At 54.5% G+C, this 25,712-nt stretch overlaps 8 protein-coding genes across 8 annotated transcripts; 4 read left to right on the top strand and 4 right to left on the bottom strand.

The window, feature by feature from the left end:
- Positions 1 to 202: 202 nt before the first annotated feature.
- On the top strand, positions 203 to 829 carry UV8b_05625 (uncharacterized protein; the record flags this gene model as incomplete). The annotated part of the gene is made up of 5 exons (XM_043143122.1): positions 203 to 234; positions 294 to 346; positions 429 to 472; positions 534 to 577; positions 673 to 829. 5 exons carry the CDS (start codon positions 203 to 205, stop codon positions 827 to 829), a joined length of 330 nt encoding a protein of 109 aa, XP_042999055.1.
- Positions 830 to 1,990: 1,161 nt separating this feature from the next.
- Positions 1,991 to 4,161, top strand: UV8b_05624 (uncharacterized protein; the record flags this gene model as incomplete). Its single annotated transcript, XM_043143121.1, has 4 exons — positions 1,991 to 2,280; positions 2,361 to 2,737; positions 2,867 to 3,684; positions 3,829 to 4,161. 4 exons carry the CDS (start codon positions 1,991 to 1,993, stop codon positions 4,159 to 4,161), a joined length of 1,818 nt encoding a protein of 605 aa, XP_042999054.1.
- A 1,349-nt stretch (positions 4,162 to 5,510) lies between these two features.
- Positions 5,511 to 7,037, bottom strand: UV8b_05623 (uncharacterized protein; the record flags this gene model as incomplete). The annotated part of the gene is made up of 5 exons (XM_043143120.1): positions 5,511 to 5,639; positions 5,726 to 5,866; positions 6,019 to 6,318; positions 6,418 to 6,587; positions 6,647 to 7,037. 5 exons carry the CDS (start codon positions 7,035 to 7,037, stop codon positions 5,511 to 5,513), a joined length of 1,131 nt encoding a protein of 376 aa, XP_042999053.1.
- Positions 7,038 to 11,077: 4,040 nt separating this feature from the next.
- Positions 11,078 to 13,578, top strand: UV8b_05622 (uncharacterized protein; the record flags this gene model as incomplete). Its single annotated transcript, XM_043143119.1, has 3 exons — positions 11,078 to 11,274; positions 11,822 to 12,497; positions 12,661 to 13,578. The coding sequence occupies 3 exons, from the start codon at positions 11,078 to 11,080 to the stop codon at positions 13,576 to 13,578; spliced, it is 1,791 nt and encodes a 596-aa protein (XP_042999052.1).
- Positions 13,579 to 14,226: 648 nt separating this feature from the next.
- Positions 14,227 to 15,366, bottom strand: UV8b_05621 (uncharacterized protein; the record flags this gene model as incomplete). Its single annotated transcript, XM_043143118.1, has 1 exon — positions 14,227 to 15,366. The coding sequence occupies one exon, from the start codon at positions 15,364 to 15,366 to the stop codon at positions 14,227 to 14,229; it is 1,140 nt and encodes a 379-aa protein (XP_042999051.1).
- An 821-nt stretch (positions 15,367 to 16,187) lies between these two features.
- UV8b_05620 (uncharacterized protein) lies at positions 16,188 to 18,518 on the bottom strand (the record flags this gene model as incomplete). The annotated part of the gene is made up of 5 exons (XM_043143117.1): positions 16,188 to 16,376; positions 16,436 to 17,683; positions 17,744 to 17,984; positions 18,062 to 18,246; positions 18,384 to 18,518. 5 exons carry the CDS (start codon positions 18,516 to 18,518, stop codon positions 16,188 to 16,190), a joined length of 1,998 nt encoding a protein of 665 aa, XP_042999050.1.
- A 1,352-nt stretch (positions 18,519 to 19,870) lies between these two features.
- On the bottom strand, positions 19,871 to 22,659 carry UV8b_05619 (uncharacterized protein; the record flags this gene model as incomplete). Its single annotated transcript, XM_043143116.1, has 4 exons — positions 19,871 to 21,078; positions 21,133 to 21,348; positions 22,195 to 22,598; positions 22,649 to 22,659. The coding sequence occupies 4 exons, from the start codon at positions 22,657 to 22,659 to the stop codon at positions 19,871 to 19,873; spliced, it is 1,839 nt and encodes a 612-aa protein (XP_042999049.1).
- A 507-nt stretch (positions 22,660 to 23,166) lies between these two features.
- UV8b_05618 (uncharacterized protein) lies at positions 23,167 to 25,087 on the top strand (the record flags this gene model as incomplete). Its single annotated transcript, XM_043143115.1, has 5 exons — positions 23,167 to 23,176; positions 23,247 to 23,264; positions 23,332 to 23,380; positions 23,442 to 24,558; positions 24,626 to 25,087. 5 exons carry the CDS (start codon positions 23,167 to 23,169, stop codon positions 25,085 to 25,087), a joined length of 1,656 nt encoding a protein of 551 aa, XP_042999048.1.
- Positions 25,088 to 25,712: the final 625 nt, after the last annotated feature.

The raw sequence follows: 25,712 nt of genomic DNA, 5'->3' as shown, positions 1-25,712 counted from the left end.
ATATATAAAAGAAGTAGAAAAACAAGAAGGGGAGAAAAAAGGAATTAGAAAAGAAAAAAGAAAACCCACAGGAACACCACCTACCCTCTGAGCCAATCTGCCTTGCCCTTATAACCGCAGGCATGACGAAAGACGCATCAGCAGAAGCCGAGAGCCCCGACCTATATCCCCACGGCCAGACTGCTGGATTGCAAGATCAATCATGCCGTGGGCGGCATTGAATGCGCCAACGAGGTCCGGAAGGCTGCCAAGATTCTGCTACTGGCTGGCGCCGATCTAATTTAAACCTCCAGTATTCCCGACTTTTGGGACGACAGGGACGCCGATCACATTCTCGGCAATTTAGGTGTCTTTGTCATTGAGCGGACGGGGACAGAACTCGACTCTGCGCTGGTAGCCTTGACGCAGTCGGACAACAACATAAGCAGCACGAAAGTGCGGCGTTGAAGCGAGACACGAGTATCGGCTATTTGTACGTTGCTACGTTGTCCGGTCGTCGGGCCTCCCAGTATACTGACTGAGCTTTTATGCAGATTACCCGAACGACTTCATTCATTACATTTACGAACACAGCTCTGTAACGAGAGCCGATGGACCTGGCCATTCCTGGTAAAGGAAAGAACGAGGAAAGCATGTCGGCCGGTCCCAGCAGTAACTAAGGCTGCGAGACAGGCATCAAGGAAGGCTTCAGGTCTCGAGCCCAGCAACGTCGCCCGCCGCCGCCAGCCACGTTCAGAGCCGCGACGGCTGGGAACTCGTTATTCTCATAGGTTCCGGACAAGGCTATCTGTGCCTGCGCGTCCCGGCCGCTCCCTCTGCCGTTGCCTGAGGGTCAGAGGGGTCTTTTTTTTTTCTTTTTCTTTGCTCGGCACTTGTTGGCGACGAGAAAACGAGGGTGGGTTTCCTTTCAACGCCATGGCACCGTGGCACAGCTGGGGCGAAGCAGCAAACAAGGGCGATAACAATGGCCCACATTCAACGCTGCGGCGCCGTGCGGTTCGGACTGCTAAGATGATGATGTATGGTGCATGCAGGAAGAGTGACGCAGCCCAGATATGACAATGTCTTAACAGAAGGATGTGCGAATAATAGAAGCTTCAAGCGTCGTGCCGGCCCCCGGGTGCTTGTGGAACTGGTAGACGCGCGCCCTTATTTATTCTTTTTCTCTCCTTTTTCTTTTCTTTTTCTTTCTTTCTTCTTTTTTTTCCCGCCTTCCTTCTTCCCCCTGCCAGCCAAGTCGCATCCCATCAAGAGGCAGCAAATCACCTGGCAGGACTCGGATCCCGCCCTGGAAAACTCTGTGCATCAGCTGGGAAGGACTCATGGTCAACAATAAGGGGCCAGCATGCTCCGTCCACGGCTTATGGGTACTCGTCTCCAAACCATGCAGCATGAGGAATGTTGGAAAACGAGTTTTTCCTCAGGAAGCCTGTTTGGCGGTCAGCCGAGGCTTGACTACGAGCTGGGAACAAAGGGGGCCGACATGGGGGACGAATGTTGCGGCAAACCAGGGGGGGAGCTCTAAAGGACGAAAGTTGTCTGGCCACACAAAGTTCGATGCCAAGCCCTCGGGTGTGATTGAGTTGGCACGTGGTGTTTCCGGGGGGCTGGCACTTGTGGTTCCCTCTGGATACGGCAAGTGGTTTGGAGAGCTGAGGGCAGAGCTGAGGGCAGAGCTGGGGCAGACTCGCAGAGCATGCCGGGCGAGTCAGCTTGACGTGACGAACCTTTGAGCTTGGGCTTAGCAGCGCCGTGCCACGCTGCTCGTTTGGGTAGGTAGGGTGGGCGAGGACAAGGTTGGAGCGGCGCTCGTTCGGGCAGGTAGGTCGCCGGATGGGTCGCCGGATGGGTCGCCGGATGAAACGGTATAAAGCGGCGTGGCTTGCCGCGCGGGCTTTCTGCTCGAGGCGCCGCCGGTGAAGCTCGTCCTTTTTTTTTTTGTTGTTGTTGCCCCGAACGCACCTCTTTTTCCTTTTCCCGACTCCCTCAAATGTTCAGGTCGGTGGCCGTTGCCGCCGCCGCCGCGGTTGGCTCCGTCGCCGCCATCAGCATCGCCGAGATCAACGGCAACCGATTCCTGTCGCCGTGGCAGGACAAGCAGGTCGTCGGGGTGGAGGGCCTGGTCACCGCCGTGGCCGACAACGGCATCTACTTGCGGTCGCTGACGCCCGACGGCGACCCCGCCACCTCCGAGGGCCTGTTTGTGTACGACGGCGCCGTGGGGAAGCAGGTCCGGACGGGCGACGTCGTCACCCTGGACGGCCTGGTCAAGGAGTACCGGTATGTACGGGCACCCCGCAGTCTGGGAGAGAAGGGAAAGCTGACTTTTTACCCCCGGGGCTCGGGTTCGCTCGGCCCAGCTCCAACAACGACCACCTGTATCGGACGCAGCTCACCAGCCCGGCCCGGGTGGCGGTGGTGTCGTCGGGCCGCGCCGTCAAGCCGCTTGTCGTGGGCGTCGACACGCCCCAGCCGCCAGGGCGGGACTTCTCGTCGCTGGACAAGGGGGGCATCTTTGGCGTGCCCAACGCCGCGGCGACGGTGTCCGCGGCCAACCCGGCGCTGGAGCCGGCGGCGTACGGGCTGGACTTTTGGGAGAGCCTGGCGGGCGAGCTCGTCACCGTCAGGGATGCCGTCCTGCTGGGCCGGCCGAACCGGTACGGCGATGTCTGGGTGCGGGGAAACTACACCGTCTCGGGGGTGAATGCGCATGGGGGGCTGACGATGCTCACTGGCGGTGGGTTTTTTTTTTCTTTTTTTTTTTTTTTTTGCATAGTTATTATGATTTCCCCCCCCCTTTCCCCCCCTCCCTCTCCCTCCATGCCTTGCCGGGGCGCAGGACTGACGGGGGAGACAATGACACCAGATGCCAACCCCGAAGCCATCGTCGTCGGCTCTCCTCTCGACGGATCCAGAAACCCAACCGACTCCAAGATGGGCGACCACGTCGGCGACGTCACCGGCGTGGTGGCCTACTCGTTCGGCACCTACCGCATCCTGCCGCTCACGGCCCTCAAGATGGTCGCCCCGGCCGCGTCGGCGCATCCCGCCGCGTCCTTTGCCAGCACCCGCCACTGCGGCGGCCTCACCGTCGCCGACTACAACGCCGCCAACCTCGCCCCCGGCTCGCCGCACCTGCCCGGCGTGGTGGACCACATCGTCAACAAGCTCCGCCTGCCGGACCTCGTCTTCCTCCAGGAAGTCCAGGACGACTCGGGCCCCGCCGACGACGGCGTCACGTCGGCCAACCTCACCCTCTCTGCCCTGACGCGGGGCATCGCGCAGGCCTCGGGCGTCCGGTACGACTTTGCCGACGTGGACCCCGCCGACAACCTGGACGGCGGCCAGCCCGGCGGCAACATCCGCTGCGCGTACCTGTACCGCCCGGACTCGGTGCGGCTGCACAGGCCGAACCCCGGCGTGGGCGGCCAGGCCAACCGCGTCGTTGACGGGCCGGCCATCAAGTTCAACCCGGGGCTGATTGGCCAGGCCGACGCCAGCTTCGCCGCCACTCGCAAGCCGCTGGTCGCCATGTGGAAGCCCGTCACGGGCTCTGACAAGCCCTTCTTCACCGTCAACGTGCATTTCAGCAGCAAGGGCGGCTCGACGGGGATGCATGGCGATGCTCGTCCGCCCGTCAACAAGGGCGTCGAGAAGAGGACTGCGCAGATGGAGCTTACTGCTGTGAGTGGGACGCCCTTGCCGTCTCGTGGGGGGACTCTCCTTGTTTTCTCTTCTACTTCTTCTTCTTCTCCTTCTTCTTCCTATGCTGCTGCTGCTGTTGCCCCCCCCCCCTTGGCTGTTTGCTGACGCGGAACCTGGCCGCAGAACTTCATCGCCCAGATCCTGGCCAAGGACGCCCGCGCTCAAATCATCACCGCCGGCGACTTCAACGAGTTTACCCAGGTCCAGCCCCTCAAGGTCTTTGCATCCAAGTCGGGCCTGGTGGATCTGGACGAGGCCGCCGGGCTGCCCGAGGTGGAGCGGTACACGTACCTCTACGACCAGAACAGCGAGGCCCTAGACCACATATACATCAGCAGGAGCCTTGCCAAGGGCGCAAAGGTCGAGCACCTGCACCTGAACACTTGGCAGGACAACAAGGGGCAGACGAGCGATCACGACCCCAGCGTGGCCCAGCTGAATCTCTGTGGGCGCTGACGGTTCGGACCCGTGGTTGTGGCCAAAAAGCACCGCGTTTTCGGCTAAGCCAGGCGAGGGCATGACCTTTCATTCTTTTTTTTTTTTTTTTTTTTTGTTCGAAAATACGAGCAACCGTGAACCGTGGCTGTGGCGTAGTTGCCAAAGTGAGGGAAGCAAACGAGAGGCGTGTGTGTATCATGTGTGTGTGTGTTGACATGGGCATTGTGATAGCATGGAACCAAATCACCGGTACTTGGTAGGCTGGAAGCGAAAACTCACTTCAGCCCGGCTGGCCTTGGCCGTCTTGATCGAGAAAGAAAGGAACCAACTCGTCTTCGAAGCATTGGCATGCAGCACGGTTTAGAAGTATAATACTCTCCTGGCCCTCGTGCCACGTGCTCGTCTCCTCCTTCTCGTGCAACAAGTGGTCCGTTTCAGTTCCACAAGGCGGCTATCATTTCCAGCTGCTTTGATATGGACCACACATGGCTGTTGCTTGACCTCCTCCTCACCTTTGTTGGTGACCAGTCCTCTGCACCACGCTGCCCCTGTCATCTGCGCAGACTGCTCCCTTGATGGTTCAGACTTCCTCCTGCTTGCTCGCCGTGGTATACATACATGCTTTTTTTTTGACAGACGCTCCTCCGTCAGAAGGCATCGCAGGCATCTCCGCCCCTCCCTACCGCCTCCTGGGCTGCGCTGCACTCCAGCCTGGGGATCTACCCACGCGCAACGTCAAGCGAGAGGAAGAGCAGCCAGAGGGGGCGTTGCAAACACTGTGGCGGGTTTCCTCGCGGGCGCAAAAGGACGCGGGCAATACCACACGCGTCGAGGGATACAGACGTGACGTGTTCCAGGTTGTGGGGGGGATGGAGCAGCAAGAGCGCAAAAGATGTGCCTTTTTCCCGGATGCGGCCATCGTTGACGACACGTCCCAGAGGGCTTGGAAACCTACCTTGGCGGAGGGGGGCAACGGGGTAATGGAAACAGGGAGGAAACCCAGCGTGGCGATGCGGTATTGCCAGGTTCGGCGGCCACCGGACAGGGACGGCCTGGAAAAGCGAAATCCGGGGGGGGGGGGGGGGGGGTTGCTAAAAAGTCGCGCTGCAGGCTTGGACAAGGGAAGAGGCGAATTCATTGTTGATTTGTGCGACTCTTGTCCCCGCTCCCGCCCTAGGGCTCTTATTTGCTGGTTTGTATGGTAGTCTTTCGTTTTGGCCATGGAATCATATGTTCAAGCTGAGCTGGTCGACCTAGGGATTGCAATCTGTTGGATGAGAAAGACTTTTCAGGGGGAAAGGCACACTGTGTTCGAAGCTCTGCTTTGCCTGCCGTTGCGGATGGGAGTGGCCCGAGAACCATGCGTTTTATTCGTCGTCATCGTTGACATCGTTGCCATCGCCGTCGTCACCGTCGTCACCGTCATCGCCATCTTCCTCATCCTCATCGCCATCGAGAGCTGGATCCGGCATGATTATGCCGTTCAAAAATGTTATCTGTACGGGGAGGGGTTAGCTTTGGCTGTGCAGCTGCAAGGTAAAGAAGAGAGCCACGAAAAGCCAAAAGGGAGAGAAAACCATACAAAACCAGAGAGAGCTTGGATTACTTGGCGCAGCTGGCTCTGCGCGTCATCCTTTGTGAGCGCCTCGGCATCAATCTGGACCACAATAGTGTAGTTTCGCAGCTTCAACAACCCAATGTCCTTATGAGTAGCTTCGTAGCCCTACGTCGCAGGCAACAAGACGTGGTCAGCGATACCGGTTCCGTCCCTCACGTAGGCGTTCATCACAAGGCCTTTTTTTTTTTTTTTTTTTTTTTTTTTTTTTTTTTTTTGGGGGGGGGGGGGGGGGGCTGAATCTCTCCAAGACGACTGACCATTGGTCGCTTCTTCAGCGCGTTTTCTTGGTTTCTGTCGACAAAGGTCTTGACGGCTGCCTCGGCATTGTCGACGCCTCTGAGGCCTGGGAAGCACGTCTTCTTCAACAAGGGCTCGTTGAGCGTCTGGCGCCAGCGCCAGGGCTGCCGGTCTATGCTGCGGCGGAGTTTTGCGACGAGCGACGCTTCCGGGTGCCATAGTCCTCCGCCGATGAAGGATGAGCCAGGCTCGCAGTGGATGTAGTAGCATGCATAGGGGCCCTTTTTCCCCGTTCTCGACCACGCGGCAGAGAAGTGAGGCTGTCGTCGTGTCGCGTCGTTTTGTTCTGTTTGTTAGCAGCCTTTTATTGGCAGACCCACGGGGGGGAAGCGATCTCGCGTCACTCGGGTTGTCCTGACCTTGTATGGGGTCTTGACCTTGCTAAACCGGACGTCTCTGTATATTCGGAAAACGACGTCTTTGACCGGGAGTTCCGGAACCGTGCCGTCCACGTCAATGACTGTTTCTGTGGCGGCTTCGACAAAGGATTGCCAGTCTTTCAGAGCGCGTCTGAACTCTCCGTCGTGTGCTGCGTGCCGTGCGGTGGTCAGCACGCGCGCCGCCTGATGAGCCCGCTTCACGCCTTACATTTCAACCAAGACCGCTTGTTGTTGGCCTTGAGCTCTGCGAGAAACAGCAGCGTGTTCTTGTGTACCTTGCGGTTTGCGTATTCCACTCCACCCGTGTCCCGCAGCTTCTCGAGCGGTATGATTTCAACCCTGCGCGGAGCCTCGTCGTCGTCATCGTCGTCGTCATCGGCAATGTCGGCATTGTCGTTGTCATCCGGGTCGTCGTGGCCCTCGTGCACATCCTTTTTTATCTTGGGCGAGACCTTGTGTCTCTTTACAGGAGCCTCACGGTCTTCCGACTCATCCTCAGAGGGTTCAAAGTAGGAGCTCTTCTGCTCAACGGAGGACAGGCGACCGGACCTCCTTCGCCCGGCACTGGCATGTGGGGTGGATCTCTTCCTCGAAGGCATGGTTGGAGGCAATGGACGCTTAATGGCGACCAGTTCAGTGGAGGATTAAATCATGGTTCGCATGGCAGTTCTCCAGGATGGGTTTGGCGGTTGGACATTGATTCAAGTCGATTGCGTCATTGGTCCTTCGAGTCGTAACGCCACGTTGCATACCCTAGGCCTCAATACTCGTGGCACGATCCGTACAACCACGCAGATTTTCGGCGGCGATGGCCGATTTCGAACAGGAATCCGATCAAAATCCCCATGCCAAAAAGAAAACCCCTGCCCAGCGTCACCACCGCATCAGCCACAGAGCTATCATCTAACGGCCTGAAAAAGGCTGGAACAGGCTGTTTCGCAGCAGGGCAATCATTGACACACAATGTCAAATCTCGCCGGACACGTTTACAGTGGCTTCCTAGCCCGATGAAAAGCTACAGACTCCGTACATCTCAGCGACATTGCGACAAGGAGTTGACAGCACGTTTGAACCATCACGATAAGTCAGTCGCCAGGGGCGCTTCTGACCCTGGCATTGCAGGGACGAAACAATCATTCGTGAGAGGAGAATGGAAAAGGACGTCAAGTTCGCCCTTTGCCACAAGATTGGCTCTCGGCCGGCCATGCCAAGTGTCCGCTGTTCTGCACTGCTGTTGCCAGTGAGTGGTGGCCACGCAATGTCATGATGGAATATTTACGCCCTTATTTATATCCGCACCGCGCCAAAGGTTCGGACACGGCAAAGTCGACCACCAGGTACGACGACAGGATAAATTCTCAGCAAGGAGTAGCCAAGGAGGACGGCTTCTCTTCGATAATTGCTGCCAGTCGTGTCATCTACAGTGACGCATCCACGAGGGAATCATAAACTGCCTGGGCCCTGGTCAGTTGACGGCGATGGCTTGAGGACGCTTGGGAACCCAGCTAACGCGAGCTGCGGCCACTGATGCGGGAGCCGAAGCCGAAGCCGAAGCCGATTACCATGGAGGGGGCAGTGGCATCAGCACCGCAAGCACGTTGCACAACGTACTCGTGATTCGTGAAAACCAGTATAGTATCCCGAACTCGGTACCTGGTAAACTGATGTACAGGGCAAACCTGCTAGTTTGTCGATATACAAAGCGTGTATCACTCGCACGGCACGATGCAAGTCATCATATCATCACGAACCCAGTTCAACGGCAAAACGGCTCCATATTGGGCATGAAACGGGTCCGTCGAAAAGGAGCAGCCGGATGAAGCTGCCGAGGACTGCAAGGACATATCCGTGCACGCCCAAAGCTTAAAAAAAAGAATTGAGGGAACGGGCCGGCCATCAATTACCGCGTTCGTGTTCGTGTGTAGGACTGTAAGTCGTCGATCAGCGAGGGCAACTTCGCATATGCCTGGCCAAGATGGAATCCATAAGTTCCTCCAACACCTCGCGGCACGTGTACCAGGATGGGTGCGTCCAGAGCTCGCTGGGAGCAAAGCTCGACTCGGCTTCACCGTGAGAAGAAGGGCGAACCACGCCAGAAGGCTTGGAATGGATTGGCTAAATGATGCGAAAAACAGTTGAACACCACCACCCTACACCTGTAGGAAAGAAGAATTCTTGGATCCAAGAGTGTTGGACAATGGTGTTTGACTGGGGCCATGAGCCTATCTGCATAATTTCCCGCATGAGAAGCTCGAGATGTGCTAGAGTCATGATGAAGAACGTGCAATGGAAGGGTTGCCATCACACTTTGCAAAGCGAGCAGATATTAATGCCGCATGGGTCGTTTACTGCTCTGCGCATCGAAGAAAGGCGAGGCGAACAAGCGAGGGTAGACACCGCCCTTCGGGTCTTTGGCACGAAACAGACACGTCTCTCGTGATGCCAGGGATGGATCGGATCGCACCCAGGGTTTGTCCGGGGGGAGTGGATCTTGGAAATTGGAATAATTACCTTTGCAGTACCTAGGTACTACCTAGAGGTTCCGGGCAGGTATCTGCTTGATTGGGAGGTACCTATCTGTCTGCAATGACCCGGGTGGCCCGCTTTTGATTGGCTAAGCTTTCGTGCCCCGTCCCGGGGTACCTCTAGTAACGTGCTACGGTTTGTGTCCTGTAGGAAGTACCTCAGTTAGAGGTACCTGGACCCTTGTCCACATCTCTCAAAGTTTCAACCAGACAACATCCCGCGTCCTTGGGCCAGGCCCAGGCCCAGGCCCAGGCCCATGCCCAGGAACACTGCCGCGCTGGCTTGGCGCGGTAACTTGCTTTGCCTGGCACGTGCGCGCAACAGCCAATCGATGGGCGAGAAACCGCCATGGGCCGCTCTGTAGATTGGAGGTGATCCTGGGCGCGAGTAATTGCCACGCATACTAAAAAAAACAGCCGGCGGAGGGTTTTTTTTTTTTTTTTTGTGCGTGTCTTATTGTCTCCAACCACGCCTCCTTGCTGCCAATGGAGGATGCGTATATGCAAAAGGCAAACTATGTGTTTGCAAGGCTCCGTATTTGCATCTCGCCATCACATCACATTGCTGCCGCCCCCTCCCCCCCCTCCCCCCCAACCGATTGATCATCCTGTATCGTTACATGCTATCGACACCTGACCGACCAATGGCGGACCCAATCCCAGCTCTTGCGCCTTCTCATCCACGCCCACCTTTTTCCTCCTGCGCCTTCCCAATTTGACGCTGGGTTTGGCTTCGCATGGCCACATGCCTACCTTAGAGGCAGGTACCTTGGCTTTAGCGGTATCCGTACCGTGTTGTCTCTACGAGCTAGCTGCTAGGGCAGCAACTTTCAAAACTCGAGGACAACTCTCCCCAATTTTGAGCCGAACCCTGGTCGACACAACACAGCCATTATTGCAACGACTGCGACTGACAACCAGGCCAAACAAAGTCAAAGCGATTGCAACCGCAGCGGCGGACGTGGCGCAGCCTTTCTGTGATGTGAGTGGTAGAGCCGTGGATCCTTGCTCGTTTGAACTTTGCTTGACCCGTACTCCCTGTGTCTTGGTGTCTTGGTGTCAATTGCTTTATTCAAATTCAGAATGGATTGTCCCCATGGTGTACTCCGTACTTGAAGGTAGATTCACCCCGTACCGTCAATGTTTCCTGCCGACCCGTAGAACTCGGGCGCAGAGCAGACAGGACAGACAGGACAGACAGGACAGACAGGCAAGACGAGGACGTACCGGCCAGACGGACGCCTCGTGGAAGGAAGGAAGCGGGGTGTGGTGTGTCAATGTGCCAGCCTAGTCCCACCCCTGCCTGCCGTCTAGGCCATCTGCCCTGGAGGTGCTATGTAGTAGCACGGAGTAGTACTAGTCAATAGTACCAGTAGATCAACTAGGCGGTAGCTAAAAGGGGCTGGGGGCTTTTACGACACGAAACCCCCCCAGGTCGAGTTGGGAAGGATTTGATTCTTTAATCTTGGCTCTGCTTTCTTCTTCGCCCCATTTATGGGCCCCTACGTGACTGCGGTCGACGGACAGCTATGGAAATCCGACTTTGGTTTGACGGAAGCTCATGGCACCTGCTCATGTCCCCTTGCCAATTTGCCAATGCATGACAGGCTCGTCGCGCTGCCCCCGTCTTGTTTGTGTGTATGTATATACATCCGGCCCGTTGTTAGATCCGTGAATTATAGGGCAGAACTTGTCTCTTTTTTCACTTGGTCCTTCGTCTTGGTGCCTCGCTTCTGTCCAGTCCAGGCCGGGTTTCATTCGTGTCCCATATTTTGCCTCGTTTGAGCCGGATTTTGTCGACCTCGCAGGACTTCCTTCTGAGCAGTCATTCCTTCTTGCTCCTCTCTCGCCGATCGTTTTGTCACCCGAATTCGCATAGTTCGAAGCGTCCATCATTCTTCACCTTGTTCACCTTTTTCCTCCTGATACAGTTACGAAGCCCAAGCCGAAGCCCAAGCCGAAGCCCAAGCCGAAGCCCTAGCCGAACTTGAAGCCGACGACGACGCAGCGACAGACTCGCATTGTCTCGAAAGCCCGTCGAGTATTTTCAATACAAGTTTCGTTCGCTTTGCCACGAGACGACTTGTCGACGATTTCTCCTACTATTTTGCGCAATGGCATCAGCTGGCAGCAGGAGCCGTGATGCTGTTCTCGCCCCAGATGCTGTGGACGAAATGATAGCTGATGGAGACATCATCGTGATTTTCCAAGACTTTGTGCTCCGCTTGAATTCTTGGCTTGATCGACATCCGGGCGGCAGTCTGGCCATTCTGCACATGGTGGGAAGAGATGCCACAGACGAAATCACAGCGTAATACTTTCCGTTTTCCTTGCCCCGGTTTCTTCCCCCCTACCATGGTTTCCGATGAGTGGTGTCGTGTCTTTCTTGCATCAGTGTCTTCCTCTCCTCAACGTCAGAAAGAGCAGCTGGGGTTTTATACCACGGCATGGCAAGGCCGTCACGGCTGATGGCATTGTGGCTGGCGCGCCAAAAAAAAAAAAAAAAAAAAAAAAGAGTATGGGTATGACCGCCCGTTTGGTAGACATCATCAGATGTCAGATTGATCTAGTGCAAAATAATGCAAGATCGAGCAGCCCGTCGTGCTGAGATGTGGGTGGGGGGAGGCGCGGACGCCGGCGCGAGCGCATCACAATGCCCAACAAACCTGCATTAGACCGCAAGTGCACCATACCACCACCATACCACCACCGCCTTGAATCAAGGCCTTGGAACAGAAAAAAAGGGAGGAGAGGGAAGAGGGGGGTGAGGGGGGTGCCTGGTGCTGGTGCTGATGCTGGTGCTGGTGAGAAATCCCTTGTGCAACGCGACGCTGACACCTTTTTTTTCTCTCTTGCAGGTACCACTCCGAGAAGACGCTGAGAACCATGAAGGCATACCGGATCGGCCGGAAGCCAACGGGCCCCTGGACCAATCGAACGCCACCCATCAGAGGGGGTGTGTTCCTGGTCAAACCCCAGCCCGACAATTCATTGGACGATTCCGATGCCGAAACGGGAAAGGAAAAGGACTTTGTCGACGAGGGTTACGGCAGTGCTGCCTCCCAGAGATCGGGCAGTCTTTCTCCTGAACCCGAGTCTGCAACCGGGCGGCACTTATCCCCCATCCCCTCCCCGGCCTCCCGAGCCAACGCCCAGTCTGAGCAAGCCGTTCCTCGTGCCAGGGTCGGTTATTCGTCTTCATCTTCTCGTTCAAATGACCCGGGTGACGGTGTCGGGAAGCCTGGCCAAGCTCAGATAGCCCTGAACCCAGATGAATGGACAGAATGGGCGATTCAACAAGGCCAATCTCTGGACATCAGAGAGTACCCGTCTCTTGATACGCAGACCCAGCAGGAAATCGCACACAAGTACCGACTGCTACATCGTCGCGTTCAAGAGGGAGGCTTTTACAGCTGCCCTTACATAGAATACGGCAAAGAGATGGTTCGGTACACGATTATCTTTGCCAGTTTTATTGTTGCCCTGCGCGCCGAGTGGTACATGACGTCTGCTGCCTGCCTTGGCTTATTTTGGGTTTGTCTCTCCCGCACGGCGGTCGGTCGGACGTACTGTACTGTTTGCCGGTCCAACCCTGGGGCTGTAGTCCCTCCTTTTTTTTTTTTTTTTTTTTTTTTTTTTTTTTTTTTTTTTTTTTTTTCCTTTTCGCTAACCAAACTCTTGCTTTTCCGCTGCTTAGCACCAAATCATGTTTACGGCTCACGATGCCGGTCATCGAGCCATCACGTCCATCTTTGCGGTCGACACGCTCATCGGCTTGTTCATTGCCGACTTTTGCTGCGGCCTATCCATGGGTTGGTGGAAGAGCAGCCACAACGTTCACCATCTGATTACCAACCAACCTCAACACGACCCCGACATTCAGAACCTTCCGCTCTTTGCTACGTGCCCTTCCTTTTTCAAATCACTCCGTTCCTCGTACTACAACTTTACGTTTGTCTGGGACAAGGCTGCCGAATTCCTGGTTCCTTACCAGAAGTACACCTACTACCCGGTCATGGGCATTGCCCGCTTCAACCTGTACCTCCTTTCGTGGCTCCATGTCCTCTCATCCAAGTCGTCGGCTCTGGGAAGCAGCAAGGCGTGGTGGATCCGACCTACCGAGGTGGCCTTTATGTGCTGCTACTGGTTCCTCTTTGGCTATGTCCTCCTCTGGCGCACACTGCCCAGCTGGACCGTCCGCGTGGCCTTTGTCCTAGTGTCTCACATGGTCACCATGCCGCTCCATGTCCAGATCACGCTTTCGCACTGGGGCATGTCCACCTCGGACCTGGGAGAAGAGGAGTCTTTCCCGCAGCGGCAGCTGAGAACCACGATGGACGTTGACTGTCCAGCCTGGCTGGACTTTATTCACGGTGGCTTGCAGTTCCAGGCAATTCACCACCTTTTCCCCCGTGTTCCCAGGCACAACCTCCGCAAGGTCCAGGCCCTGGTCAAGGAGTTTTGCGCCGACACGGGCATCCCCTATTCCATTTTGGGATTCATGGATGGGAATAAAAAGGTGCTTGGCCGACTCGAGGAAGTCAGCGACCAAGTCAGGATTCTGGTCAGTTGTCAAAAGTACATGGCTGCCACTGGAGAAAGCGGATTGCACTGATGGGGGGTTTTTTTTTGTTTTTTTTTTCTTTCTTCTCCAACTTCTCGCCATCTTTTGCTGCATTTTTTTTTTGTGTTTCCTTACCCCTTTTTTATTAGTTTATTTCGATGCTCCCTCTAGTTGCAAGACTGCATTACTTTAATGTACGCACGGAAGACAAATGTCGGGTCGGCTTTTGATTTTGTTTAAAACCTTGTTGAAGCGAGATAGACAAGAATATAGACTCGGGTCTCGTATGGGATGAGACGATTTCACCAAAATTGTCGAGACGTGAAACGTGCCGGCATGAAACCGAGTGCCTCTTTCGAAAACAGTCGTGCACTTCAAACTTTGGGGTGTAGATGCACCAACGTCGAGGGGGGCGAGGGAGGGGGAAGAGGTTTCATCTCGTTTCGCCTTCGAGCAAGAAAACCTGCCCATCTGCGCTGCGCTGCGCTGCGTCCCGTCTCCTCCGCAAAAGCATCAAGGGCTGAACGGACGGACCCCTTCCATCCTCTATCCCCGCGGTCCAAAACAAATCCGCGTCCCCGTCCGTCATTTTTTTTTTTTTTTTTTTTTTTTTTTTTTTTTTTTTTTTGGGTCTCGGCCATGTCCCTCCCGATTTGCCCGAGCCACCGGTTTTGTCTCATGCCCAGCCAAAACCTTCTACTACAAGCCCAGGTCGGCCACCCGCGCCATGGAGCCCATCAGGCGCCTCAGGCACGCAATGTCCGTCTTCTTGCCCGCGATCCAGCGGTTCTTGGCCTCGTCGTCCAGGACCTCGTCGTCCGGGCCCACCGCATCCGCTATCACGGAGCACAGCCCGACCACCCGCAGCAGCCTGCTCCACTCGCCGCCCGCCACGGCGTCCGCCTCTTCGGGCAGCAGCACAATGTCGACGACGCGCATGAGCCGCTGCTCGTAGTCCATGCCGCGGATGCGGGGGGATTCGCAGAACCGCCGCAGCTCGGCCAGGTACTTTGGCCAGTTGGCGGGCACGGCGGCGGCGGCCCGCTCCTGGATGTGGGGGAGGATGCTCTCGAGCCTGCGCGCCGGGGCGAGGCGGCTGTAGGAGGAGGAGGAGGAGGAGGAGGAGGCGCCTTGGGCGGTGCGGCGCATGGTGGCCCGTTGGTGCTCGCGGGCAAGCCAGCCCGCGAGGGCTCCCTTGTGCCGCCAGTACGAGTCGGCGGTCCTTGCGACGAGCCGCATGACTTTGGCAATGTCGCGCTCGAGGTCGGCCGTCTGGGACGGGCGTGCGCCCCCGGCGGCCGGGTCGACAACTGCCGAGGGCGACGCTCCGCTCGAGGCGTCATCATCGGAGGAGCCATCAGCGCCGTCTTGGCTGTCCTTTGAGGCTGGCGGATCGTCTTTCGGGGGCGTCGTTTCTTGCCGTCTGTCGGGGGGACCGCCCGAGCTAGAGCGACGACCGCTTCCTCCCGGGGGGGTTCTTCGCCTCGCGCTGGCGTCTGAGGATCCTCCTCCAGCCGTCCCCCCCTGCTTGCCGGTCGAGTCCAGCGTCTGCACGGCGCCAGAGGCGTTGCCGCCCGCCGGAACGGCCTGGGACCGGTTCGAAGCGACCTTTAGCCGGATCCTCGCAGGCGCAGATGGTCCAGGCACATCGTTGCTTCGGCTGGGGTCGTCGACGACCTCTCGGCCCCCCTCGCACTCTCCCGATGACGGCTGCCCTTGGCGCGCCCTTTTGGCAACGTGTGGCGACGGCTCGACCGGCCCTCTGTGCCGCTCCGCGTTTCGCTTCCTCTTGTGCGCCTTGCGCGACCTCGCCCTGGCCGGGCTGGCCTCGCCGTGCATTGTGGCAGATTCCTAACAGTCACCGCACCAATGTGTGTGGGTGGGTTGTGTTGTGCTGTGATGTGTTGTGTTGTGTTGTATTGTGTTTTGTTGTGTTGTAGCGGTTGCGTTTTTTTCCCTGGTCTGGTCTGACTTGCGCCTCAAGCTCCCGCCGTGAGAAGGGCTCGCTGTGCCATCTGGCAACGGCGTGGCAAGCAGCTGTCATGTCATGCAGGGTTGTCGCGTGCGGCTGTCCCCTCCTGCAGAGGAGAATTGAATAAACTCGCTCGGCTGGGTGATGAGGCTACTCCGTTCCATGTCTTTGGGTGACAGACCTTTTGACTTGGCACCAGCAAAGTCGAGAGGGGATGCCAAGGCATGTGCGGGAGGAGAAGGGAGTTACGCAAAAGTGTCAAGTATCGCGCAGTAAATGAGGTCAAGCCTAATGGAGCCGCACTTGGCGTGGCGTCACGTGCGGCAACAAGCCATCGGCTGTTACAAGTTGCAACCAGCCGTCCGCGATAGGTCGAGGTATCTTAGGTACCTTACGTAGGTACCTAGTATTTAGGTAGTATTGGGTACCTCCTAACGTAACACCCCCCCCCCCCCAAACAGCAACGGAATCGAGGCAAGCAAAACAGCAAATCACACAATGCGCCAGCCTCATTCGCATCAAGACGCGTCCAGAAAAGCACACTTTGTCCTATCTACTTTACATACCGGGGCAAATCATAGATCGAACATCATCTTAAACGCCTATTTTCCACGCAAAAACACCCGGTCAGAGAGCTATTGGAGTTCGTAAAAAAAAAAGCCTCATTCTGATGACAACATCTATGCAATTACAGTTCATCGTGGAACTCAGCCTCCTCTGCCTTTTCGCCGCCAGCCTCACCGCTACCGTACATCTTCGACGTGATGGGGTACGCCACGTTGGACAGCTTCTCCTTCTGCTCCTCAAAGTCCTCGGTCGAAGCCTCGGCTCCGTTCTCGTCGAGCCATTCAGTGGCTTCCTTGACGGCTTCAAGAATCTGTTCGTCATCAGCGATACCGTCCCGAACATGGACACCACAAAGGTAAATCGACTTACAGTCTCCTTGTCCTCCTCACTAATCTTGCCGCCGAGACCCTCGGAATCATTGACCTGGTTCTTGAGGCTGAAAGCGTAGTTCTCGAGGCCGTTACGCGCCTCAATGCGCTCTCGGGTAGCCTTGTCCTCCTCCGCGTACTTCTCGGCCTCGGCAACCATGCGATCAATTTCCTCCTGAGTAAGACGACCCTTATCATTGGTGATGGTGATGGACTCCTGCTTGCCTGTACCCTTATCGTGGGCAGACACTTTCAGGATACCATTGGCATCAAGCTCGAAAGAAACCTCAATCTGAGGGACGCCTCGAGGGGCAGGGGGGATGCCGGTAAGCTCGAACTTGCCGAGAAGGTTGTTATCCTTGGTGAGGGACCGTTCACCCTCGTAGACCTGGATCAGAACCACGGGCTGATTATCGGCGGCAGTAGAGAAGATCTGGCTCTTGCGGGTAGGAATGGGAGTGTTGCGAGGAATGAGCTTGGTCATAACCCCACCCGTGGTCTCGATACCGAGTGTAAGAGCGGCGACGTCCATGAGAACGATTTCCTCAGTACCTTCCTCGCCAGAGAGGACACCGGCCTGGACAGCGGCACCAAAAGCGACAGCCTCGTCAGGGTTGATACCCTTGGATGCCTTCTTCCCACCAAAGTACTCTTCGATGAGAGCCTGCACCTTGGGGATACGAGTAGAACCGCCGACGAGGACAATGTCGTCCACTTCCGTCTTCTTGACATTGGCATCCTTGAGTACCTGCTCGACAGGCTTCAGAGTCTTCTTGAAAAGATCCATGTTGAGCTCCTCAAACTTGGCGCGAGTCAGGGTCTCGGAGAAATCCTTGCCTTCAAAGAAGGCTTCAATCTCGATGCGAGTGCTCATCTGAGAAGACAGAGTACGCTTGGCCTTCTCAGCTTCGCGCTTGAGCTTACCCATAGCCTTGAGATCCTTGGTAATGTCCACGTTGTGCTTCTTGTTGTACGACTTGGCGAAGTGATTGATGATGCGCTGATCGAAATCCTCGCCACCAAGATGGGTATCGCCGGCAGTGGCCAGCACTTCAAAGACGCCCTGATCGATGGAGAGAAGGGAAACATCGAAAGTGCCACCACCGAGGTCGTAGACAATGATCTGTCGCTCTCCCTCGGTCTTGTCCAGACCGTAGGCAATGGCAGCGGCGGTGGGCTCATTCACGATTCGGAGCACGTTAAGACCGGCGATGACACCAGCATCCTTGGTGGCCTGACGTTGGTTGTCCTGCAGCGAGTGTCAGTGACCAGCTCATGCCAGAGTCGTAGAAGTGAGACGAGTACTCACATTAAAGTAGGCCGGGACAGTAACAACAGCATGGGTGACCTTCTTGCCGAGGTATGACTCAGCAACCTCCTTCATCTTGCCCAAAACCATGGCCGACACTTCCTCGGGAGTGAAAGTCTTGTCGGAACCATTCACATTGACCCTGACGACAGGCTTGCCATCTTTGGAAGCCACGGTGTAGGGAAAGTTCTTGACATCGTTCTGGACATCCTTCTCGTTGAACTTTCGGCCAATCAGACGCCTGTGTTTTGCAGAGTCAGCAAGGCTGCAAGACATGTCATCCGGCAAATGTGTTAGTTAACAGCACACCATACTCACTTGATATCGAAAATGGTTCGTTCGGGGTTGGCGGCGGCCTGATTCTTGGCTGAATCCCCAACCAGGCGCTCCTCGTCAGTAAAGGCGACGTATGAAGGCGTAATTCGGTTGCCCTGGTCGTTGACGAGAATTTCGACTTTGCCCTTCTGCATCACACCGACACAGCTATACGTTGTACCCAAGTCCTGAATTCAAACGACCCGAGTTAGTCCCGCATTCCTCCCTGAAGGAGGCCACGTTGCACACAATGCCACAACGCCAAAAGTAGGCGCATTAAACGCGCACAGCTGGCCGTGCTGTTCTTTCAAGGTCAAATACTCACGATACCGATGACAGTGCCATAGTTATCCGCATCATCAGCCTGAACAGTCTTGACAAAAGCCAGGGGCGAAAACAGGAGGGTGATCCAACAAAGGAGTCCGAGGCCTAACGCCAATGTGCTCCGTGATCGAGCCATTGTGGACGGATTTGTGTGAGGCTTGCTAAGCTTCGGCTCGCAAGGATTGTACACGAAAGAAAAGAAAGGAAAGGCAAAAAAAAAAGAAAAAAAAAAGAAGATGGCAGTTCTTTACGCGCAGCGAGGTTCCCTTGTGTCCTCGCACCAGCGTCTTCACCAATGGAATGGTGGTATGCGTGTTGATCGGGTTATGATGTTGAGAAGAGGAAAAAAAGTTCTGGGCAAGAAGAAGCAACACACCGATTTAAAAATAGGCAATGCTGTTCGAAAAAGTGTCGAGGTGTCCAAAAGAATGCACAAAGGGCCAAAAGGCCAGATTTCAGCTCAAGGTACCTGGCCAGCCCCGATCCCCCAAAAGCCCCACTTGACAGGGGTTGTGAGTGAAGGTCTCGGACTGCTTTTGCACTGTGCACCCTCCCTTGGGCTTACCGCCGCTTAATAATAGCAGCAGCAACAGTGCTAATCACGGTGGACCAAAGCGACCCACCTGCGGCCCATCGCACCTTCTAGCTTCTCATATGCGCCACAAGCTGTCGACTCACAGCGTTAGTCATTAAATTTTTGGACTTGGGAACAACGCCTTGTGCTGGCTAACGTTGGCAATAGCAGTACTATGGTTTGCTTAATAGCTACTACAGTACCTACCTACCTACCTAAGGTAGGTACCTAACCTACCTTGGGTACCTACCTGCCTAAGCAAGGCCTCAAATCATAAATGCGAGAACTTGTTTTCATATGAGGTCGAATATCATTTGATAGATTTCGCCCGCAATCGACATGTTGACATCGGTCTGTCTAGCATTGCAGTCAGCTTGCTAGGCTTTAATAGTTGAAGCATACTTGCGATCATTTCTTTCCTCCAAACTCACGCTTATGAAATGATCGGCCACGTTGGGGTTAACAAGAGCTAAGTGGGGGCTTCGAGAATATTCCAAGTACAAGGCAACCTTACCACTTACGCTCTTGGGGTGCAAGGAAATGCCGAGGTTCTTGGCACCTAATTTCTAGTCCCATGTTCCAGTATGACCTTACGTCTTTACATAGGTGCCTAGGAGTAGTCAGAAAGGTTGTGGGGCAGATGCCGCGTTTGGCATTGACTCATCAATAGTTTTAAGCTCTGTCATCACGTCTTGATCACAACCGAATTTTTCTCTTTTGAAATCTGGCCAATTCTACCACCTGGCATATGCCCTCATGTATTACGCCATTGCAAAAGAAAAAAGAAAAAAAAAAGAAAAAAGAAAGGACGAAAGAAGAAGGAAAAGACAAGAGAGAAAGGCTAACCACTCACGTTAGGCAGCCACCGCCTAATGTGCAAAAAAAAAAAAAAAAAAAAAAAAAAAAACAATCCATTACTCCAACAAGCCAGCAGCGATCGTCTCTCCTCCACTTCGAACAACGACCCTTTGACCCTTCTCCAAGGGAACTTTGGAGGCCAATTTGACCGTTATTCGGGCCACTTCTCCTGGCTGAACAACTTTTGGCTTCTTCTTGACAATCTCGCCCGTAGCCTTGTTGAGCGTTGCAGGTATTGATTGTATTTGCCCAGCTGCATGTAAGCGACCACGGTGTAAATCCACCGGCATCGGCATGAGATGCTCAAATGCCATGGCCTTCATGGTGAACGTGTCCCCGACGCTGATGGGGCTCGCTACACCACACAGGATATCACCCACTCTAATGTGAATGGGGTCTATATCAGTCAAAGCGATGCTGATGCTCTGGCCAGCAACTGCCCATTCTTGAGACTCGGCATCTGTCATTATTGACTTGATATAAGCCGATTCTCCACTGGGCTGCACCAGGACCCGGTCGCCGATTTGTATATTTCCAGCATCGATACGGCCAGCAAGTGTCGTGGTGCCTTGTTGAGACCGGAAAGCTTCGGAAATTGTCATGCGGAATGGTTTGGAGATTGCCCGCGACGACGAAGGCTCTGTGGCCTCCAGAGCCTCGATAAGAGTTGACCCCTGATACCAGGCGGCGGCAGCCTCCGTGGTTTTGGTAGCGATGTTGTCCCCATTGAGACCCGAAATCGGAACAAAGCTTATCAGCTTGTGTTGAAATCCTAGACCGGCGAGAAATCCGGTGACTTGCTGTGAGATTTCGTCGAATCGCTCTTTAGACCAACCGACCATGTCGAGCTTGTTGACAGCGACAATCAAACGCTGCACGCCGAGGCTGCGGAGTAACAAGACGTGCTCCCTTGTCTGGCCTTTGAGGCCTTTCTCGTAAGCACCCGTATTTGCGTCAATTACAAGAATAGCAAAGTCGGCTTGACTAGCACCTGCAATCATATTGGGCACAAAGTCTCGATGACCAGGAGCGTCTAGAATGGTGAACCTCGTGTTCGGCGTCTCGAAGTGATTGGTGGCAATGTCAATTGTAACCCCTCTCTCTCTTTCTTCTGTTCTCTGGTCCAAGACCCACGCCAGAGCAAACGACTGCTTTCCAGACTTTTCTGCTTTTCTTCGGTAATTGTTGACGGTTCGCTCTTGAACATACTTTAGCTCCAGCAATAGGCGGCCCATCAGCGTGCTCTTGCCGGCGTCAACGTGACCTAACCACGTCTCAGTGAAAACGTTCAACCATGCAGCGCAAATGCTTGACTTACCGACGACAACAAAGCTGATGCTCTTTTTACTATTGCTGCTCTTGTATTCTTTTACAACGTCCAGGCCTTTACTCTTGGGAAGAGGTACATCGCCCACTTTCAGGTTGGAAAGATCCTGTTCCACATCCGCTTCTTTTATCGTCGCGTCACTCTTCTGTGGCTTTTTCGCCGCCGGAGACGCCTTCTTCTTAGCAGAAGGGCCCGTTTTCTTCCCCGCTGAAGAAACATTAGAATTAGTTTATCATTTTTTTCTTGCAAAAATCGAACCTTTCGCTTGCGCTGTCAGGACAATGTCATCGGGACTAGGTCCGGAGAATGCTGAGGCAAGGAAGGAAGATGAAGATGCATATGGCATAACATAGAACTCAGGCCTGTTTGCTCGACGACTATCTGGAGCGGATTCGAGTATTGCCCTAGCAAAAGCCGATGGGACCGCCCTGCCGGGTGTGATGGCCACTCCTTGGTCGCTGGCAGAAGATGGCCCTGATATGCTGGGATGTATCTTGCAAGTACTGGTGCTTTCGTTTGCCACTTCTGACTGACTCATTGGATGTCCCTCATGGCTCGGCTCGATGTCTCCGGTGTTTGTCGAAATTGAAGGAATGGCCCCGTTATCCGGACCACGTCGCCTCTTTACAGGAATCGGTGTCACCTTGTTCTCTTTCTGCGAATCATCGGCTATGGAAAGCCTCTTGATTCCGCATTCTGCCGAAAAAGCCGTTTCGTGTTCCTTCTTCTCATCATTCTTCTTTTTCCTAGCAGCAGCCAAGGCTTGGAGTTTGGACACTTTTGGTGGCCTTTCCCCTCCGCCAAGTAATCCTCCAGGCGGCTGGGCAGGGGGTAGCAGTGTCGCTTGACGATCCTTGGGCACACTCAACCAGGGCATGTCATGAAATGCTTGCTGGCCTAGCATCGAGTCCGACGAGTAGCCAGTGGCGGAGGGTAGTGGGGTCAGGGCCTCAGCTGCTTGCGGACAGGTTGCCCGCGACAATCCAGGATCCGCTCCAGTAGATCTCACAAACAGGCCGAGTCTGGGTGAAAAACAGAATCCGATAAACTTACTGTCCGGTGGTGTTTTCTGAGAGACTTTTGGTGGCGGGGCAATGAATGTCTTGTTCAAATAAGCTACCGACTTGTCCACGTCGTAATAATAATGCCAAAGGGCCTCTTCAATTTGTTGAATGGTGACTTTGTTTGCATTGGCCCCGAGCGACTTCTTGACGTCAGCAGTGCCTTGCTCCATGGCAGCCTTATCCTCAGGGCTCAGTTGCTCTTCCTGACCCTCGTCGTAGTCGTTTCCATCGTACAAGTAGTCCCCATTGTCGTAAAGATCGGCAGGCGCCATGATGAGTTGTTTAAAGATTTCAAAAACTTTTTGCTGGAAGAAAAAGGAAAAGGCCCTGCTCTGGGAATCGCGGGTTGGGTTGAAGTATTTAATAGCAGGAATATGTTGGTGGGAAATTAAACTTCGCTCATCAGTAAAGTTTCAAAGTGTTCAGGAGCGGACAAGACAAACGTTTTCAACATCACCGGAGGTAAACCTAAATGACTTGAGCAGAAAACTCAACGGGTCTGTTGTGAAAGGCCAGGGCAAGAGATGCAGCATGTGCCAAAGGTCGGGGGGGGGGGCTGATTGCGAGAAGCGAAATTAATGTCAACGGCCACCTCGAAGCTATGCCATGACAAAACGAATGACTGACAACGCGCGGGGCAGTCAGTCATTTGTTCCGCGGGTTGCTCTGTATTCCGTAGAGGGGCGAAATCGCTATCGAGTTACCCCGCTAGAGCTTCAGCCCCTAACGTCAACTCCCGGCGGGGATTTCTTTTTCCCGTTGTCCCCCACACCGCAATAAGCCTGGTGCGCAGCAACGCCAATAGCTCAAAAAATTCGGCCGCGACAAGGAATCTTGAAGCCTGGATCCCCCTCCAGTTGGACCGCCTTGAAGACCGGTTAGAACTTGAAGACCGGCTAGAACGAGCTACTAGTTTGGGCACGAACTTTAAGAGTTTTCGCAAGGGTAGCTCGAAGCCGCCATGTCGCTAAGTATGTGCAGCCCCTAATCACCACGAAACCATACATCCGATCCATGTACCAAAGCTAACCCAAAAGCTAGATCTAGACGTTTCCAATGGTAATTAGGTCATAACCAGGCTCCAAGTTGCAGGGCTCGCTAACGGCTCGCTCTTTGTTCCCAAAAGCGGCGGTGATGAAGGATGAGCAGGGCCGTCCCTTCATCGTTGTGAGAGAGTATGCTGCACCCTGATGGGCGTGTGTTTGCTTTAGAAGGAAACTACTAACGACAATATAGCCAGGGAAAAAAGAAGCGTCAATTTGGGAACGAAGCAGTCAAATCGCACATCCTTGCCGCAAGAACCGTTGCCAACATTGTAAAGTCTTCTCTGGGGCCACGCGGCCTCGACAAGATTCTCATCTCGTCAGACGGAGATATCACGGTAACGAACGATGGCGCGACCATTCTTCAACAAATGGAAATTAGCAATCATGTCGCCAAGCTTCTGGTGGAGCTCTCCAAGTCTCAGGATGACGAGATTGGTGACGGAACCACTGGCGTAGTCGTTCTGGCTGGGGCTTTGCTCGAGCAAGCAGCCGATCTCATTGACAAGGGCATTCACCCTATCCGGATCGCCGACGGTTACGACCAGGCCTGTGATATTGCCGTTGCGGAGTTGGATAGAATTTCGGACACGATAGAGTTTACGAAAAAAGATACAGCCAACCTGGTCAAGGTCGCACGTACAAGCTTGGGAAGCAAAATTGTTTCCAAGGCACACGATCAGTTTGCCAACATTGCCGTTGATGCGGTACTATCTGTTGCAGACCTAGAACGCAAGGACGTGGATTTCGAGTTGATCAAGGTTGATGGTAAGGTCGGAGGTTCCTTGGAGGACACCCTTCTTGTCAAGGGCGTCATTGTCGACAAGGACTTTTCTCACCCTCAGATGCCATCGGAAGTGCGGGATGCTAAAATTGCCATCCTCACGTGCGCCTTTGAGCCTCCCAAGCCGAAGACGAAGCATAAACTGGAGATTACCAGTGTCGAAGAGTTCAAGAAGCTGCAGAACTACGAAAGAGAAAAGTTTATTGAAATGATTCAGCAGGTCAAGGACACGGGCGCCAACCTGGCCATCTGCCAGTGGGGCTTTGACGATGAAGCGAATCACTTGCTACTTCAGAACGGACTCCCCGCCGTCCGATGGGTCGGCGGCCCAGAGATTGAACTAATTGCTATTGCCACCAACGGCAGAATAGTGCCTAGATTCGAGGATCTGAAACCCGAGAAGCTTGGTTCTGCTGGCGTTGTCAGAGAGATGTCTTTTGGCACTACAAGAGAGAAGATGCTGGTTATTGAAGAGTGTGCAAACACCCGAGCCGTGACTGTCTTCTGCCGCGGAAGCAACAAAATGGTAAGTCGCGTAAAAAATTGAGAGCTTGGGAGGTGAAGTCTACTGGAGCTAAAAATTATTCGCTCAGATCATCGACGAAGCCAAGCGTTCACTTCATGATGCCTTGTGTGTCGTCAGAAATCTGGTACGAGACAATCGAGTGGTGTACGGCGGTGGTGCTGCCGAAATTGCCTGCTCGCTGGCGGTGGAAGATGCCGCTGTCAGGACTCCTGGTCTGGAGCAGTATGCTATGCGTGCATTCTCCGAGGCGCTGGATACTATCCCAATGACACTTGCCGAGAACAGCGGCCTGAATCCCATCTCAACTTTGGCCGAAGTCAAGAGTCAGCAAGTCAAGGCTGGTTTCGAGAACCGGGGTATGCTTGGTGTCGACTGTATGGGTCGAGGCGACAATAACATGAAGGAGGCTTTCGTCATTGACCCGTTGATTGGCAAGAAGCAGCAGCTGCAACTAGCTACTCAATTGTGTCGCATGGTTCTTAAGGTAAACAATGTGATTGTTTCTGGGGCGGATGATAACGATTTCTAGTCAAAGGTTGGGTAGATGAGGGGATATACCATGACGAAAAGTTTCGAGGTACATAAGTAATGGGGAAAATCAACCCGCGCCTTGGGCTCGATGCTAAGCCAAACCTCTTGACAGCCCTAAACCATGTGCCAGCTATTTTGTTGGTTATGATGCGATATCAGAATACCTACCAAGCCGATGCAGTGCAACGAGACGTGGGTCTTCCGAGCTCGACAATATAGAGGACGACGTGCATTCAAGGCGCGAGAGCCTCGCCATCTTTGCAACCTATGAATATACGAGTCCTGGTTGTCTTGATGCCGGGCATTTGCATTCGCATGCTATTGCGATTTTAGTTCCTCCTTTTGCAACCTTGGATGCGTCTTGAACGATGGAAACAGGTCGAACGCTGGCTCTATTAGCGATACACGTGTAGTAGTAACGGGTCGAGCATCGGGCGCTTGGCGCAACAGCGCTATTGAGCAAATGAACTTCCCCCCATGGGGCCCCGCCTACATACTCCGTACGTGGTTTGTATGCGCTGCGCACAGTGCAAGGCATGGGGGGATTCAGAAACATCTTCGACTCTGAGGCCGTGATCCAAGATTTGAGTCCCCCTGCCATCCGCCCCTTTACGTCCTGACCA

Source organism: Ustilaginoidea virens, chromosome 4 (genome assembly GCF_000687475.1).
Source record: "Ustilaginoidea virens chromosome 4, complete sequence".
NCBI lineage: Eukaryota > Fungi > Ascomycota > Sordariomycetes > Hypocreales > Clavicipitaceae > Ustilaginoidea > Ustilaginoidea virens.
Note: the sequence above shows the minus strand (reverse complement) of the source record. Positions and strands in the feature narration are given on the sequence as shown.